An 18,627-nucleotide genomic window follows, 5' to 3' on the forward strand; every position below is an offset into this window, starting at 1 on the left:
CTACAAGATTTCAGTTCACACTGCAAGTGTTCTTAAAGTTTTTTCCACAGGTTCAACACTCATACAGACAAGTTCTGATCACTACGATGACACCACTGTATCCACAGTACAAGCAGCTCCTGGTGATTGAATTTTCTTCTTGTCTTTTGAATTATTTCCCACCACCCAGGGAATCATGGGTACTCTTATCAGCTTTTAACTCGGTTCTACACAACCTCCCGACTAGCCTGTAATTTCTTCTTCATATTTTCCTTCTCAAAGTTGGCCTGGTTTACAAGCGAAAACCAAAAACCCTGCATCCATTTCTGAACTGCCACCAGAAGCCAAACCAGATTTGAGATGGGACGTACTCCACCTGTAGTGAAAGATTGTCTGTTTTTAGACTAATCTTAAGAAACCGGCCTAGAAACCCTATGAACCACCTTCTTGGTGTTGGTTTGCCCCAGCCTTCTTATTGTCAAGAACAAAACACAAATAAATATAACAAGCTGACTATTGATCAAACTGTAGGAACTGGGGGAAAAACCAAGCATAGTTATCTGAAAAACCAAAGTCTGTACTCGTGACAAAATGCCCCAAAAAACATGGAGGTTGTAGATAATGTTTGGGGGCCTAACTTCTTCTAAGTTAACCATCCATCTTCATGCCTTCATTACTGACGAGGCCATCTCTTCTCTTCTCCAGAGTACTAGCCAAACTGGTTTAATGGCTACGTGTTTGCTTGAGAGTGAGTTACGTCATGCCTGATGTTTCACGGCACACTCGGCACGTTTGTATGTGTCACTTGGGGGTGAACTGGGATATTTAAAGCAGGATTAAGCCCACAGTGTTTCCTAATACAACTTAATTTAATAGAAAAAAAGATTTTTTTTTCCTTGTGCACTTTCTGAATCAGGTGCTCTCTTTGATGTGAGTTATGGAATATTTTGACCTTTTTAAATCACTTTGACTACGGTATGCATGTTGAGGCGTGTCCTTTCTCTCCGTTGGAGCATGGACAAAGAGACATTACAGGCTTCAAGCTCCTGCAGGGCTCTGACCATGATAAGGATACCCAGACCTGGGCCTTGTTGCTGTCCCACAGGCCTCCATACTGAGCTCACTGTAGATGTGAGCTGTAACTCTGGCACTTGTCAACCAAAGAAAATTGCAGAAATTAAAGGATTACTTTTGTTGGACTCCAGTGGCTGCTGGGAGGAGTCGGCAGGCTTGTGACGTGTTGAGGAGGGAGGCCACCAGTTCACCTTAAGGGGCTTGTTTCCATTATTAGACCAGGGAAAGACTTTGACCAGATAATAAGTGTGGGTAATCAGATGTGGGTATTTCAGATGTCAAGCTACAACAGTAGTACCCAAAAGGCAGTTTATGAAGAGGTTTCCTTATTTTTCCTTACATCCCCTGTTAAAGATGATATTTAAAACAAAGTGAGAATCTCAGCTGGCTGCTATGTGGCTGCCAGCATATGTGTGCAGCAGCTGTGAGACAGGGCAGCTTTCAGAAAGACAACACACAGTTAGAACGTTCCTTCCAGCAGGAATCTGTTCAGGTAGTCTCCATGTTCAGTTCTAATACTGACTGGAACGGAAGTCGGCGATTCGGAGAGCAGGAAAGATGACTGACTGGCTGTTACAGGGCACCAAACTTTTTAATTTGGGTGCATCAGCAAAGAATATAGGTGCACCCAGTTTTTACAGCGTCACTCTCAGCATCTCATTTTAATCCATGTTAATGATCGTCTTTAGATCTTTACACATAGGCAACATTGGTTAGTTCAATTATTGTGAACAATAATGAGGTTTAGAAAAATGCTTTCTTTATTTGAAACATGAATGTTAAGCCAAAAAAAAAACATTTTAAAAAAATAAAGTTTTCACTTTACTGAACTAAATGAAACTAAACATTAACTCATGAGGCTGTGCAGCTTCTGATAAACGTCCCGCCTCTGGATTCACCCCCACCAAAAGGTCATGTTTATTTATTTTGATCTGTATCTTAAACAGCGCCAAGTTACAGCAGAAGTAATTTCAGGTTCTTTTCTTAAGGACAGGTTCATTCCTTTAGAACAGGTTTATACCGTCTTTTATTAATTAACTGTGTTGCTCAGTCTAACCCAGATGCCGCAAGCATGCACACACAGGTGAGCACATTTCTGTCAGCGGACAGAGAGCATAGAAAACATGCCAGCCAGCTGAAAATCAGACAAAAATATCAGTCCCTCTCCCAGGGAGGTGAAGATACAGAAAAAATTATAATATGGCACAAAAGTTAATTATCTCAGTAATTCAGCATAAAAAGGGAAACTTAATATATAGACTAAATGTAAAGGGACATTTCATGCATGCATTTGTTATAATTTGACGATTACAGCTGATAAAAACCCAAAAATCAACATCTCAGAAAATGAGAAAAGTATGAAAAGAAAGTTGAATGTTGTGGCTTCGAAGAGCCACTCCACTCAGCTGAATAATCCAAACACCTGCAGAGTTCTCCGGAGCATCTAGATGGTCTCAGTCTGTTCCAGTAGAGTCCAGCATCATGGGGACAGCTGGGCAGAAACCATCACCGACTCCCTCCACCAGGAGGGAAGCCTCAGCAGGCGACTGCAGAAGAAGCTGGATGCTCTCAAAGGGCTGTATCAAAGCTCATCAAGAAGAAGCCGAGTGGAAGGAAAAGCTGGAACAAGCAGCAGGATGAAGCAGCTGGAGAGGACGTTCAGGAAAAGGCCGATCAGAAATGTGGGGGAGCTTCACCAGGACTGGACTGAGGCTGGAGTTAGAGCTTCCAGAGCCGCCACCACACAGATGGATCCTGGACCTGGACTTCACATCGTAGTCCTCTAGTCCGCTGCTCCTGAACACAACATCAGCAGCGTCTCACCTGGACTAAAGAAACCAGCCGGAGTAATTCTCCGGTTAGCAGCCAGAGTATTTCTCCTGTTAGCCGCCGGAGTATTTCTCCGGTTGGCAGCCGGAGTATTTCTCCGGTTGGCAGCCGGAGTATTTCTCCTGTTAGCCGCCGGAGTATTTCTCCGGTTAGCCGCCGGAGTATTTCTCCGGTTAGCAGCCGGAGTATTTCTCCGGTTGGCAGCCGGAGTATTTCTCCTGTTAGCAGCCGGAGTATTTCTCCGGTTAGCAGCCGGAGTATTTCTCCGGTTAGCAGCCGGAGTATTTCTCCTGTTAGCAGCCGGAGTATTTCTCCGGTTAGCAGCCGGAGTATTTCTCCGGTTAGCAGCTGGAGTATTTCTCCTGTTAGCAGCTGGAGTATTTCTCCTGTTAGCAGCTGGAGTATTTCTCCTGTTAGCAGCCGGAGTATTTCTCCGGTTAGCAGCCGGAGTATTTCTCCGGTTAGCCGCCGGAGTATTTCTCCGGTTGGCAGCTGGAGTATTTCTCCTGCTCCGGTGTTAGGCGAGAACGTCGTTCCATCTCGGGAATGCGCACAGCTGAACAAACGGAATATACTTCATTGTAGGAATTTCTAAATCGTAAAATCGCAAATTAAAATTGATTCGGTGTTCTTTGTAGGTTTTCTAAACATCAACACCTTATCTATATTCTGTCTTCTAAAGCTGCATAGCGTTGGATTTCTTCATTTTTTGTATTCTGTTAGTCAGCGCTGAACTTCTGGGGGAGACTAGAGGTGGACCTGTGCAGGGGACAAGGTGCAGACGGAGCTGCAGCGGTCAGCTATCATTCAGCTTCTCTGCTTCATGTTGCTCAGGCATGGTGGAAAAACTGAGTGAGGATACTAGATAACCACATATGAGCAAATTCCTCCATATTCCAACGATTCCAGCTTCCCTGATTCTCTTCTGTCTTGTTCTTTGTCATACCAGATATGTGCCGCAACACGGTGTACAGCTGTGGATCAGAGCCAGTCAGAGGTGGACACCCACACTTTCTCTGGCTTTGTATCATGGTGTTCTTCTTCTCTGAGCTTGGGAAAAGAGGGAATCATCACAGAATAATCTGACAGGCATTCAGGGGGATAATTAAAGTCCTTCACCTAGACCTGAGAAATGTTAGGTGCACCGGTGTGACCAAGAAAAACGTCTTGGTTGCAGTCTAGAGCCCTGTGTTAAGTGTGATAAGTGAGCTTTAATGTGAATCTGTGTTTTAGATGCATAGTTAACTGAGTTCCCTCTGCTCCAGCATTTATGGTTTTAAGAGTGATTAGGAATATACCAGTGTTTAATCGGCAAAACTCCTGCTGATTGTTTATTTTTAAAAGGGATATCATCGGCCGACCAATTAATCGCTTGAGCTCTAGTCCTAATTTGAAGTCCCACAAAGAAGCAGACTTCATCATGATGATTCCCACAAGCATACCCTGAATGTGACCTGTGTGCCCCTTCCTAGTGAATAATTTGATTATAAAGCCATGAAACACAATGTGTTGATGGAATCAAACTGCCACACTAAACTAAAACTCGAATAAAGGTGACATTCCATCTATGATGCGAGCTGCAGATACTGCCTGTCCTGGACCCAGGTTGTCAGAAAGTCCATGTGCAACCGAAGAAGCTGAGTTGGACGTGTGTGATCACCCGTATTTAACCTAACCATATCATCCACAAACACAGCCTGTCAGATAAGCCCAGTGAAGCCTGTGCAGGCACTCTCCAGCTCTGGTGCTGCAAACGGCCCAAATTTGGACAAAGATTCCAGCCAGACAGTCGTGTGCCCCGAACGGGAGGCCGCCGTGTGTTCGTGTGTATCTGTTTCCCTTGTCAACGCTTTTGTTGTCATAGCAACAGCAGAGGAGAGAAAGACTCTATGCACCGTGTTCAGGTTAACATTTCAGGGGTTAATAGCAAATATTTGATTATTGCTTAGTGTATTATTTACTGCTGTCGTCTATGGAAACTTACAGGGATTTGTTTGTTTGTATACATTTGTGCGCCTAATTTATGACCATTACTGGGTCACTTTTACATGAGAGAGCCACTTAGCCTCAAGGTCCTTGTGAATCAAATGAAAAATGTACTATGCCTGTGATGGATAGCTGCCCTTTAGCTGATCTACGGAGGTTTTCCAGGTTTCTATCCCGTCCAGGAGGTTTACAATCCAGCCACTAAATGTAGTTTTACTTAGAGACTCTACCTGGTAAATCCACAATGATCCATGATAACAGCATTATTTATCACATTTCATCATAAAAACATCACTATCACTACTATCAGACCTCTATTTAGACCTGGACATGATGATGAAGCCACTTCCTGTCAGACTTTCCACCAATCAGAGAGCTTAGATTGACGGTAACGTCCAATCAGGAGCAGCCAAAGATCAACCAGTGAGCAGAAAGTTCTATGTGTGTGTGAAAAGAAGAAAAATAATGCTCCTCTATGGCTGGAATAAAGCCAAGAAGACGTTTCTGATGCACGGTGGCGCCACAAAGCAGCTGAGCTGGAGTTGGTTTAGTGAGGATAGCAGGTAAATAGTAGCAGGAATAACTGGAAATGAGGAAAAAGTGGAAACATGGAAATAGTTTCTGTTGTGTGTTTGTTTCAATAACAATATTTTTTCTCCTGAAAGCCAAGACTTGAGAGAACGATGAGATGAGAAAAGGCTTCTTCAACGTGTCTTATTTCTGTAAAAATTCTGTGTTGGTCGGCCTTTATGCTGCTATATCTATTGATGCATTCGTTTTACCTCATGTTAGCGTCTTAATCTGACAGCTGAGGCTGGAATCATCATGTCTGATGCTGACTGGGGTTAAAGGGTTGAGCTTCTACATCTATTTTTAATTTAAAAAACGATTTCAAAACAATTTGAGTCTGAAAATACAAAAACATTATGAAATATGAATTTAAAACAAAAAGTCCCAAAGCAGCATCAGCTGATTAAATCGCTTAAATCACAAAAAAATATATAATTAATAAATTAACTTCATTTTTGGTTTATTAACGTTTACACAAACAAAAATATGAATTACAGGCAGAAATTTTTACTGTTTGACAATATTTTGTCCTTATTTGTTTAACTTTCCAACAGAAGAAATTCCAAATAAATATAATGTATGATTAAATATATCTTGTTTTGCACTTCTTGCTGATGTAAATTAGAAGTAGGTTAAAGTACAGGTAGAAAAATATATATAAGGTGTTTGCCTTATATAACCAACATGAGTGAAGTTAGCTAAACATTATTCATGCAGCCTTCTGATGCCCTTCACTGTTAAATTACATTTTCTTTACTCCAACATTTTCTTTGTCATGAAATATATCATGGCATATATCATATATGAACCAACATAAAAACCAGATATGCTTTTCTCAAATATCAGAAAGATGTCATTTTATATATAATGGTCACCATGGTCTGGTACTAACTGTAACACATAGTCGCTGTTACAGCCGCTCACGTTAGTGTTTTCTGACAAAGTAAAACTAAGACACGACGGTCGCTGAAGACGGACTATTAATAAAGTTTTAGGTGCTGCAGTGAATAAAGCTCCTCCCCTCGGCATCCACATTTCTCCTCCTAAAATACGCCTCAACCTGCAGCTGACGGAGTGATGGACGCTTCTTCTGTACGCTCAGATATTTTATACACCGACGTTATTTCTGCAGTTACTGGCTACGTAGCTAATGCTATGCTAGGTTGGGATAACAATGTTATTGCTAACATAGACGGCTGTTATGACTGGCCATTTTTTGGGAATAATTTAACCACACGATATGTGTGAACTGCTGACATCAGCCAGTTCTTGACGTGCTAATACGACAACTAGTCAACAGTGCAATGCTCTAACATTTTACATGCACATCCTGTTCCGGTGCTTCACACTTTAAAATAAGAGTTCCGCTTAGAGCAGTTAGCCAAAACAGTACTTAAGCTAATTTAGCACAACTTTAACAATGCAACGTAAATAAAAAGCTGACCGACACAACGAAGCACGCATCGCTCATCATTACCCATAGCAAACAGAGTTAAACTGAAACTGGAGACATGCTGAGTCATTAATTGTACAACATTATTATAAACTTACCTGTCAGGAAGCTCCACTCAGACCACTGTTAATGTAACCTGGCTAGCGACTAGCTACCGCTGTTTGAAAAGACAGGATGACTGTGGGATTGAATGGAGTCAGAGCTCCATCTAGTGGAGAAATGCTGCAAGGACATCATTCTGCAGAATCCAACACTTACCAGCATTTACTGTTTTATGAGAAAGTAAGACTAATGTGGCGTATAATCGGCAAAACAACGGCCGATATTGTCCATTTTGAAAAGGGCTATTATTGGCCGGGCCCTAGCAATAAGTGCTGGGCTTGTAAGCTTTATGAGCAGAAATGCTCACATCTGCAAAAAAAACTTGAATATTGTCATTTTCCATAGAGGATTATGCCTGAAAATGTTGGCAGATAAGTATTTGAGTTACAGGAGAGAGTTTATGCATTTATGCTCCCTCATGTATGTCAGTGGGTACGTCTGTTTCATACGTTGCTGCATAAGAAAGCAAAGACCATCATCACTGCACATGAATTTCCTGTTGGGGATAAATTACGACTTGTCAGTCTGAAGCATACGTCGCTGTCCTCATACTTCCATGCGTTGCCATGGTTATGAAGTCAGTTCCTCCACTAGTGGGCAGTGCTGAGTTCAGACTTCAGTCCCGTGATCTGACGTTAGTTTCAGACACCGGTTGGCGGGGTTTGTTTGACCGTATAAAAACTGATGGATGTTCCACCAGCTTTTTACCCAACGTAAAGGTAAATGTTCCGTGCCTGGGTTTAATGGTGTTAATGTTTACTTAACGTTAACACGGACATGAGATGTTTTGTCATTTACAGTCTTTTAGGTGGGACTTACGGCAACGTGACGAGTGAAGCAGCGGTCGTTGAACGCTGCATTTTATGGATGTGAAAAACCAAATCTCAGCCTTGTTTTGATGGAAACGCCGTCTTTAGTGGTTGGTGTGCGATGGCCTTTAGTAGAAACTCTTTCATTTCAGATATGTATTTCTAGGTTTCTACTGGTGTTTATGTGTCAGACAGCAGCTACTCTGCTATAGAGCAGCTCGGTCAAAACCAGCTGGGTGTTTTTACTGGGTTTCTAAATTCTCTACTCTGGCTCAAAGAAATGTTCAAGAACATTTTTATAATGTAGTTTCCAGAAGGAGCTTCCCAAGTCCAGGTAGAGGTCCTGGAGCCTTTTCCATCTGTTTCCTCTGAGAGAAAGTTAATGTGTAGGATTTATTTCTTGTTTGCAGAGCAGAGAGGATTCCTTTGCTTCCTTTACTTTGTCGCTGTATTATTTTATGTTGGCATCAAAAGATAGAAATGAATCTAAACAACCTATAAGCAATCTTATACACATTTATAGTGTTGGGAAATAAACACCCAAAAATTGTGATTATAAAATCTATAATCATGATTTAAGTCCTCATCATAATACTCAATGACATGTAAGTTTCCTCCCCACATATGAAGGAATCCAGAGTCATGTCACTTCAGCTTTTTATGGAGGTTTTTGATCATTTTCACACATGCTTCATTTATTAATGATAAGAAGTGCTGTTCCGTTTGATCTGTCACAAAATGATTGATTAATAGAACAGCTGATCCTTGTAGGTTCAGCAGGGTTGGACTTCTTGTCTCATTACTTCCAGTAAAAATGACAACAACCATCTCGATGGCGCTCTCAGCAGCATGATGCTACGTGCTATTTTAAGCAGCCCTGCTGTGTGCAGGTGTTTGGGGAACGCTCCAGCTGCCTGTAACAGTAGTGAACACACATGGAAATCCATCAGGAAGAATAAAAATGTGTATACGTATGTGCTTGTACATGCTTCCATTGACGCTGTCAATCACAGAGACCTATAAGGCAGCTTGTGTTCTTACGCTCCTCCTCTCTGTTCTTTCTTAAAGGCATGCATAGATGACAACGTTGACATGGTGACTTTCCTGGTGGAGCATGGAGCCAGCGTCAACCAGCCCGACAATGAGGGCTGGATCCCCCTCCATGCTGCAGCTTCATGTGGATACCTCGATATTGCAGAGTGAGTATTTGTTTTTTAGGTTTCTGAGAACCTGGATCAGTTTCATCAGGTTTGATTCATGCTGACTCACCCTTGCATCCTTTGTTTCAACACACGTATTCTATTTTATTTATTTATTTATTAAATTAAATTTTTGCCTTTTAAGGTAGGCTTGTTATTTATCTATGTACTTTTTTCTGCTCTCAGCCCTTCTCCAATCCACCGTTGGACATCTTGTGTTGCTGCTCCATTGCTGTATTGTGATTGGCACACAGGACACACAACATGATCCTGTTGCACGCTTTCACCATTTACTCAAATGAGAAACATTTTCTTTACCCGTTCACGCTGTGAAAAGAGGCTGTTTTTACTTTACCTCAGAGGACTTTTTACTTTTATGTAATGTCGACATAAAAATGAAACTGATTTGTTTACATCCTACTCGTTTTTCGCTAGCTGGTCAGAATCGTAATGTCAAGAAGCTAACACCAACAGGCTTGCAGTTAGACAGCCGCAGTCACGTTACTGCAGTGATGTAATCTAATGTGGAGAGATCAGGGTCGCCTCCTACGTCTGGAGTCGCACTTTAGTTTGTTTTTTCCTTTAAGACAGGTAAGAAGACGGCATGTATTGGGTAAAGAAGACAGGGATGCTATGGTAGGATATCTAAACAGGCTGAAGAGGCTAAAGGAGCTCAGTTGTTCTCATTATTCAGCAGACTGGGAGCATGCTGTCAGCTGTTTAACTGTTAACATTTCAGCTTGGGATTTATTTAAAAAACTGCAACCAACTGAGTGGAAAATAATGTTTTTTATTTTTATGTTGCACATGTAATGTTATTGATGTCTCAGATGAGTGTGGGCTGAGCTGGACTCTAAGCACTTCAGCATCAGGCAGGAATTATAGGAAACAAGACGTTTTTGTTGTGACATTGTGAGTGAAAAGGTCAAGTATCTGTGCTGACATGGGTGACTAATGGAGACATAATGTCACGCTGGGGATTCTCACTAACCTGGTGTGGGCAGTGAGTTGTCAGTGGTCCCATTATAATCCCAGAACTGCCAGCAGTGCTGCATCTGTTTGTGCTGGTAGGACTGCCGGCCACAAAGCCGTCAAACCTAGTTACACCGACCTAAAATACGCAGAATCAAAGGTCAGTCAAAAAGATAGAAATGTTGAAACGTAATTGTAGTCAGTCAGTTACCATTTGCATGAAAGTCATAAGCACAGAGTGTGTTTCAAGTGGTTCTTTGGCCTAATGAGAAGGGCCTGAGTGTCACCACAGCTTTAATCAGAAGCAGCTGAACTCAAGATGCTGAATGGTTTAAATGTCTTCAACCACTGTGGGGAGGGAACCAAATGGAACCAAAGGGTTAAATTACTAAATAGCCACATTAGAAGTGTTTAAAGGCTTATTTGAGATATATTAGGTGATTATATAATATAATTCTGATTCTTAATGCATATAAAGAGATTAAAGTTCAGTTTAGAGTGGAGAGTGTATGGTACTCAATGCTTTGTTAAAACATTCCACAGTGAAATATAGGAGCAAACCTTAGTGCACAGCTGTGGCACATGCCTGTTTTCTTTATTTCTTCGTTGTAGCATGTTCAGTGTTTGTACTGGAAGACCACCTTGGATGACTTGCATGCCTCAAGATTTCAACACACGTGCACACAAACTTCAATCTTACTGGAACACGTACCTGGCTCCTAAGGTTAAGGTTGCGTACCTTTAGGAGGATGCTTCTCTATTCAAAGCCATTTTCCAATTTGGGTACTTGTTGAGTGGGAGAATACTTACATCAGTGTGTTTCATTGGGAGCTGTACAGCAGCAGACTTCCAACTGGAACTGACAAATGCGCGTAAAGAAGTAAAGTTTGCTCTAATTTACTTTTAATTTATTTGCAGCAGTTCAACCTCAAATAGTCCTTAAAGCTGGATTTATATTCGCGTGGCGTCTGTGTACGGTAGGGTCGGCGCAGCAGACACCGGTGAAATGAGCTCTCGCACTCGAAGGTAGGGTCACGCCGCTGTGTTGCAACGGTAGCCACACAAATTCACACACTTCCTTCCTTCACACAGAAAAAAGGGTATGGGAACTTCCATCAGGTCTGGAAGAGGTGCACGTCGAGCCTCCGTGGACCTACGTTACCTGTCTGATTAGTCTTTTTTTCTCCATCTCTCCCAGGTATCTGATCGGCCAAGGCACCAACGTCGGAGTTGTGAACAGCGAGGGTGAGACGCCCCTTGATATCGCTGAAGAGGAGGCCATGGAGGAGCTCCTGCAAAATGAGATCAACCGACAAGGTACAGCATTAGAAACAGCTAGTCAATAGCACATTTTTAATCGTAGAGATGTCCCAGTTATAGTTATATGGTTCAGTTATGGTCCTGCTCTGTAGGGAATAAATACGTCCTACGTGGTAACTGTGGATCTGCTCTGTAGGGAATAAATACGTCCTACGTGGTAACTGTGGATCTGCTCTGTAGGGAATAAATACGTCCTACGTGGTAACTGTGGATCTGCTCTGTAGGGAATAAATACGTCCTACGTGGTAACTGTGGATGTGCTCTGTAGGGAATAAATACGTCCTACGTGGTAAATGTGGATCTGCTCTGTAGGGAATAAATACGTCCTACGTGGTAACTGTGGATCTGCTCTGTAGGGAATAAATACGTCCTACGTGGTAACTGTGGATCTGCTCTGTAGGGAATAAATACGTCCTACGTGGTAACTGTGGATGTGCTCTGTAGGGAATAAATACGTCCTACGTGGTAAATGTGGATCTGCTCTGTAGGGAATAAATACGTCCTACGTGGTAACTGTGGATCTGCTCTGTAGGGAATAAATACGTCCTACGTGGTAACTGTGGATCTGCTCTGTAGGGAATAAATACGTCCTACGTGGTAACTGTGGATCTGCTCTGTAGGGAATAAATACGTCCTACGTGGTAAATGTGGATCTGCTCTGTAGGGAATAAATACGTCCTACGTGGTAAATGTGGATCACTCAGAGAAAATGGATGTAAAAGGCTGCAGGACCTCTACCTGGACCTGGACGCTTCTTTCTGAAAACTATCTTAAAAATGGGTTTGAACATTTCTTTTGAACCTGAGTAGAGGATGTAGAAACCCAGGAAAAGCTTCCAGCTGCCGTTCAGCAGAACCGCTGCTGTTTGACACATAAACAGTAAAATCTGGAAACAGTCTGATATTAAATGTGGGCTTTTCTGCCGCCTGTTGCCACTGATGACAGTAGAAAACATGAAACTGGTTCAGGTTTGAACGTTCAGTCTATGTTGCCTGGCGTGTTTCGCTGTAAGTCCACCCCGTGACGTAAACATTGATGTGATTGAACAGCAGCGCTAACACCAGGATGCTGAGACGTCTGCTTGCTGTGCCTGAGTTGCGTCGATCTGCCGATGGTTCAGACGCAATACCTTATGGATAGTGATAATATTGAAGCATTTTTATGATTGTTTCGTACCTCGTGTTAATACCACAGTAAATTGTCAACCAAGTAATCTTTCTAGTTGCAATCTTTTGAGTTCTTGGAGGAATTTACTGTGACAGCAGTGAGAGGACACTCAGTTCTAGCGGGGTATGCAGTACAAAGAGCAAGCAGAATTTAAACAGCTTAACACTGGATCTTTTTAACAGTTACTGTATGTAGAAAGGAAAAACCTTGAATTTGCTACCAGCATGCTGTTCTGATTCAGATGACCTGCTGGAGGTAACGCATGCATGAAAGTAGGAACCAAACTGCATGGTGCTGCTTCTCCTCACCAGATAAAAACCTTACATAATAATAGAAAACTAATCCAGCGGTGTTGTCTCATGTCAGACGCCGGGTCATACTATTTTCAGCAGCAGCATTTTGATGAAAGTCCCTCCTGGATGGCGAGAGGCTCAGACATGTTAACTGGCCCCGGGCCAGAGGGTGACCCTCACTCCGTCACTAATAACGTTCAAGTGGCTTTTTCTCAAGCATGTTTTCCTCCTAATCAAGGTGAACTAAGAGAAGCCTGATTAGAAAGGTCTAGTAAATCTGTCAGAAAGGTGTAATAATGCTCGCTGCACTAGCTGAGACATTAACATTTCCCTGTCCTTCATGTGTATGTCCCTACCTCATTTCTATAACACACCACTCAGCTGAACCTTTTTTCTCCCACAATTTTACAACCAGATTTCTCCACAGAAAAGCTGGAGACCAGAGTTTTTCTGGCTTAAACGTTGCCGTCCTGGATAAACTGCTGCTTATCGGGCTTGTTTGAAATTTGCATGTCGTACCATTTCAAACTGGTGGATGGTTTTATTTCCACTTACACTGAAAGACAAACATGCTGCGTATTTAAATTCACTTTTCTCTTTCTGACCACAAATCCTTCATTTAATTTGGAATAGATTATTTCTTGCTCTTCAGTTTTAAGCTGAAGGTTGTAGTTTTAAGTTTTAAGCTGAAGGTTGTAGTTTTAAGATAAGTTCATGTGATTTCTGGATCCTTCTTTATTAATCTAATGGCCTTTTTCTGCTTGCGTTTACTTCCTATGTTTTTTTTCATACCTCTACACTGTGACTCGTTTGGTGAAATTAAGATATAAAATTAAGAGCTTTCTGATTTCCCACCGCACAACAAGGCTGTTTTACTTCTGTATTTCAGAACAGGTTTTTGTTCCAGTTTGAAGAGAAATATATTCACATTAAATGAGTGTTTTTTGTTTAGTTTATTTGCAATCAACTCCAAAACTGCTATAAATCCACATCTGAGGAAAGAAATGTTTTTATTACAGGTACATTAAAAATCTAGTACCTGAAGCAACGTTGAGAAGGAAAGGGCTGCCTCTAAACGTTTTCCATCAAGCTTGGACTGATTAAACACATAAGGCATGAAGTGCTAATTACAGCCACATGTCAGGATCTTCTGTAATATTATGTAAAGCTGGTGAGATTTGCACCCACCCAGACCTCAGGCGTGCTGGCCTGTGGCTGCTGTCAGCTCTGATTTGGTGATGCCTCATAGATGCTCAGCCTGGTTCATCCTCACGCCGCCTCCTCTAACAGCCTCCACTAACTGCTGCAAAGCACCGACGTGACGCTTCTCGTCCGACATCCGCAGACCTCAGCGAGCTAGACCACCGAATACTTCCTATACTTTGAATGGTTTTTAAGTCTTGGTTCAAGGAAAAAGCTGAAGATGGTTTCCACTGAGTGCTGGCCTGAGGGCAGCTCTTAACTTTTTCTAAAGGTAGCAGGCAGCATTATGCAACCAGCTGTTGTGTAACACTCATGTAGGTTTATAATTTGATTTTTCTCCCTTCAAAGATAAATCAGAGTTAAGCCTTCATAGTTTCCACTTTGCAGTGACCAGTTCTAGATCCTTGATTCTGGTCTCCAACAACAGCTGATGCCTCAGGTGGTTTTAACCTTTGATTGTGTTTGTTTGTATTTTCCTCAGTGGGGATTTTTGCAAATATTCTTGATTTCTCTGCTTGATTTCTTTATCTTGGTGGTCACAAGTCCTGCCAGTCCTCCCGCTTTGCTCCTGCTCTGTGGTGCTGCAGAGAGGCCACGAGGCTTTTCATAGACGCAGTGAAGGTTGCTCACGAGATGATCACGAGATGTTCTACCTGGCCGACCCAGTTCTCTACACTGGCTGCACGGCTGTGTTGTGTAACCTGGATCTACATAGAAATATTGTGTAATTTCTGTTCCCAGTAACATATCAGTCAATTTAGCTCACAATGTGGCATCTCAACTTGATTTTTACTGCCAATAGATTATTTAATATTTCTATTTGTTATGGACAGAAGAAGGGTTATGCTTTACAAGCTACACTAAAAGTCAGAGATCAAGTCATTTTCCTCCTACTTGATTCATTTTCTTAGACTTTAGGTCACTTGTTATTCAAACCCTTTAAAAAGTGGAAAAAGTAAACCTGTGTCTACGGTTTTGTGCATAGTGGTGTCTTGTCATATTTCTGTGATCTGTACAGCTTAAGCTTAAAGATAATGAAAGTCAATAGGAAATTATGCCAAGAATATAAGAAATATACAAAAATTTGAAGAATTGTATCAGTTAGTGTTACTGACTTACTAAAATAAACCAAAACACTTATTAATTTAATGAAATATCACTTCCTTAAGTTTTTTTTTTTTAACTATATCAGTTTTTATAAACCATTATCTAAACTATTTATGTACAGAGGTTGATTTTATGCTCTGAGTTCACAGCAGCTCCCTCACCTGCTCCGCCAGGTATTTCCTGCTTTTGACTCCAGATGCAGGAAAAAAGGAAACGACGCTAAGACCCAACGCTAATGTAAACTAAGCTAACAGCTACTGTTGTGCTAAAAACAAACAAGCAACGATGCTGAGCCTGCTAACGAACTTTGTGACAGTGTGACCAAGAAAAAGACATTTGTTACTGTAGATGTTTGGACACCAGAACTCTGCTTCATGAAGTATTCATTTGTCCTGTTTAACTGAAGTTCCTGTGTTGATCATTTTTACTTTAATATTTATAGACCCAGTAATCTAAAGAATTTTTAAAGTAATTTTTATGCTTGTGAAATTTTGGTGAACCATTTGTTCTCTTCCTACCAGCTTCTTGAGCTGAATGTGCAGATGTGTTTTGGCCTTCCATCGGTTTATATAAATATACTGTAGCATGGTGCAGTTCATGCTCAGCTGAAGGGTCAGTGAGTCGTAGCAGAAAGTTTTCCAACCATCACATGTTCCATCCAGGTGTCAACAAGACAATACAGGCCTGTTTTCACTATTGTATAATGCTGACACACTGACCCACTTCACCAGCTGAGCTGTGTGTTTACAGCCATGATTGTATTGTTAAATTGACAGAACATTGGCACAAACCTCCTCCCTAAAGAAAACAGAGCTTGGTAACACCCTTGTGTTTAGTACGGTGTCATAATAACGCAGCCTATTTTTCCTCCGTAGAAGCCTGGCTTAAGGAAAAATGTCATGGTGCTCTCCTTCATATATTTGACTTTCTCTCCGCTGCACACTTACATACCTTCCTTTTGGATACCAGACAGAGCTCAAGAATATGTTGATATAACTGCTGCTTTCTCCTGCTGCGTTCAGCGTGCTCCTACACTCCAAGTAACCCTGGATGTCACTTTTACTGTATCTGTTTTCTCTTCAGGGGTGGATATCGAGGCCGCCCGAAAAGAAGAGGAGCGAATCATGCTGAGGGATGCTCGGCAATGGCTCAACAGTGGCCAGATCCAAGATGTCCGACATGCAAAGTCTGGAGGCACGGCACTCCATGTAGCTGCAGCAAAAGGATATGTGGAGGTTTTAAAGTAAGCTGTGATTTCACTGGTAGTTGACAGAATAACTGCAAACATTTCTAGTATGTTGTGATGTGAAGCGTCTCCCATATTCCACCTACCAGCTTTCTGTGTCTTATCTTGCTTCACTCCAACACTGACCACCTCGACTGCTGAGCCCTGTTTCCATACAGAGGTTCAGCTCGGTACAGTATGCTTTTTTTTCCATTTCCACAAGCAAAAACTGGGAAGGTCCCAGAATACCTGATCCAACCCATCCTACTTTTTTGGGACCCTTCCTTTGGGGTCTCAGTCACACTGATCTGACCCCAAAAGCTGGAGCTTATCCAATCGTCACTTCCCGTGCAGCTCGGCCTTATGAACGTAGAAGCAGTGCAATGTTTAAAGTAGTGTAGCTTTGTGTTTTTTTACTCATTTTGGTGGCACAGTGAATTTATTATGTACATCCCTGGAACAGACGATGCCCTGTAGCGTCCTGAGGCTGAGAAATCGTACGTCACAGCTCGTTCCAGCATGGAGTATCACGTTACAGCCGAGTTTCTCTTTACACGCCAGCAAGTGGATATTAACTCACTGGCCTTTTTAAATGCGCTGTGGCTGATTAATCAAAGAAATGCAAGAAGACATTTTTGGCAGAAGAGGTGAAAAGAAAGGGACAAAGCAGGAGATAAGACGAGAGTTGACACCAGACTGACTTTTACTGACTAAAACGAGCTCAGAAAAGAGACAAGATGAACGAATACCTTTTTTTTTTTTTTTTTTTTTTTTTAAGGAGGCCTCTCAGGGAGGAAAAATCTGCCAGAGTTCAGTAGTGCTTTTTTAAATATACGATGGATTTTTTCTTGTTTGAAGACACATGCCAAGAAGAAAGAACCTAAACTGCTGGATGTCTACCCTTCTACTCTGCTTCTGTGTCGCCTTCTTCTTCGTTATAATTCAAGGGCGGCCATTGGCCACTATGTCGTCACGCTGTTATGTAACTGACGTATCTATCGCTATCCAGCTCATACCCTGTCTACTAGGCAGGTAAGGGTTCGGGTTGATGGTGGAAATGTAACAGAGATCAGGGTTTATTGAACCAAACCGTCCCGAGTCCGACCCTTTGGTGGAAACAGGGCTCTAGTTAGACCAACCCAAACTAAGCACATAGCTAAGAGCCTCCCATTGGATAATTACTGCATGGATGATGTTTCAGCTGCAGCATGTCCTTTAACCCCATGCTGATGCAGCGAGTAGGTTCTCATGTTGGTATCAAGCAAAGAAAACGTCTAAGGAGATGCTGAAACCACTGAAACTAGCTTATGGACTGTCCAACACATTATTAAAAACTGGAGGGATAGTGGAGAGCCATCATCTACCATGAAGGGATGTGGTTGCAAAAAATCCTAAATGATTCTGATCAGTGTTTGGTTAAATCAAATCGTAAAAACAATGGAGCATTTCCACATGCACAATGTGAAGGGAACTCAAGGGACTGAGGTCTGAGTCCAGATTGACCCTGTTCCAGAGTGATGGAGCACCAGGGTAGGAAGAGATGAAGGGATGCAGCCATCATGCCTGCACTGAATGAGCAGGTTATTCTATCTTCCCTGGCAGCACAGCCATATTCCAAGATTCCAGGATTCATGGGGCTCAGACTGTGAGAGTGGTTCAGGGAACAGGAACACACATGGATCGGCCATCACAGAGTCCAGACCTGAACCCCACTGAGAATCTTGGGGATGTGCTGCTTTTATGCAGAGGTCAAACTCTCCCATCATCAGTACAAGAAGTAAATGCTGGGGCGAAGCAGAAGCTTATCGGAACGATGCTGCAGAGAATCCTGCTGGAATCAAAGTTAAATGAGACTTTTCATCGATGCCTCTAAGAGCTCTGATGTTTAACACGACTACCAGATGCAAAATGCTGAACTCAATAAGCAACTTGACATCCAGCTTCAATAAAGGACAACTTAGATTTTCAGATTATCTCTGTAATGTCTGGGCTGCATTTTGTTAATCTGACTCAGCGTTACAATGCTGACGCACGTCTGAAAGCCTGGACCCTGTCAGCACCTTAAAGGATTAGTTCACAGAACCACATTTGCTAATTCACATGAAAACTATTTTTGTTTTTCCTTTTTTCTCCCTCTCCTTTCCTAAATCCCTCACTGTGCAGGCTTTTAATCCAGGCAGGGTATGATGTAAATATTAAGGACTATGATGGCTGGACTCCTCTACACGCAGCAGCACACTGGGGCAAAGAGGAGGCCTGCCGGATACTGGTGGAAAATCTGTGTGACATGGACCTTGTTAATAAAATGGTTAGTAGACGGCACTGTGAGGAAAGCTGC

The 18,627-nt window shown here is 42.1% G+C and overlaps 1 protein-coding gene across 5 annotated transcripts in view; it reads left to right on the forward strand.

The window, feature by feature from the left end:
- ppp1r12a (protein phosphatase 1, regulatory subunit 12A) overlaps positions 1–18,627 on the forward strand; it is a 60,747-nt gene that overhangs the window by 20,606 nt on the left and 21,514 nt on the right. For all 5 annotated transcript variants that reach the window (XM_041977220.1, XM_041977221.1, XM_041977223.1 and 2 more), the window contains exons 2-5: positions 8,872–9,002; positions 11,173–11,291; positions 16,148–16,307; positions 18,453–18,597. In XM_041977220.1, the coding sequence (XP_041833154.1) occupies positions 8,872–9,002; positions 11,173–11,291; positions 16,148–16,307; positions 18,453–18,597 (555 nt within the window). The remainder of the gene's footprint in view (positions 1–8,871; positions 9,003–11,172; positions 11,292–16,147; positions 16,308–18,452; positions 18,598–18,627) is intronic.

The sequence above is a fragment of the Melanotaenia boesemani genome, chromosome 23, assembly GCF_017639745.1.
Source record: "Melanotaenia boesemani isolate fMelBoe1 chromosome 23, fMelBoe1.pri, whole genome shotgun sequence".
Lineage (NCBI taxonomy): Eukaryota > Metazoa > Chordata > Actinopteri > Atheriniformes > Melanotaeniidae > Melanotaenia > Melanotaenia boesemani.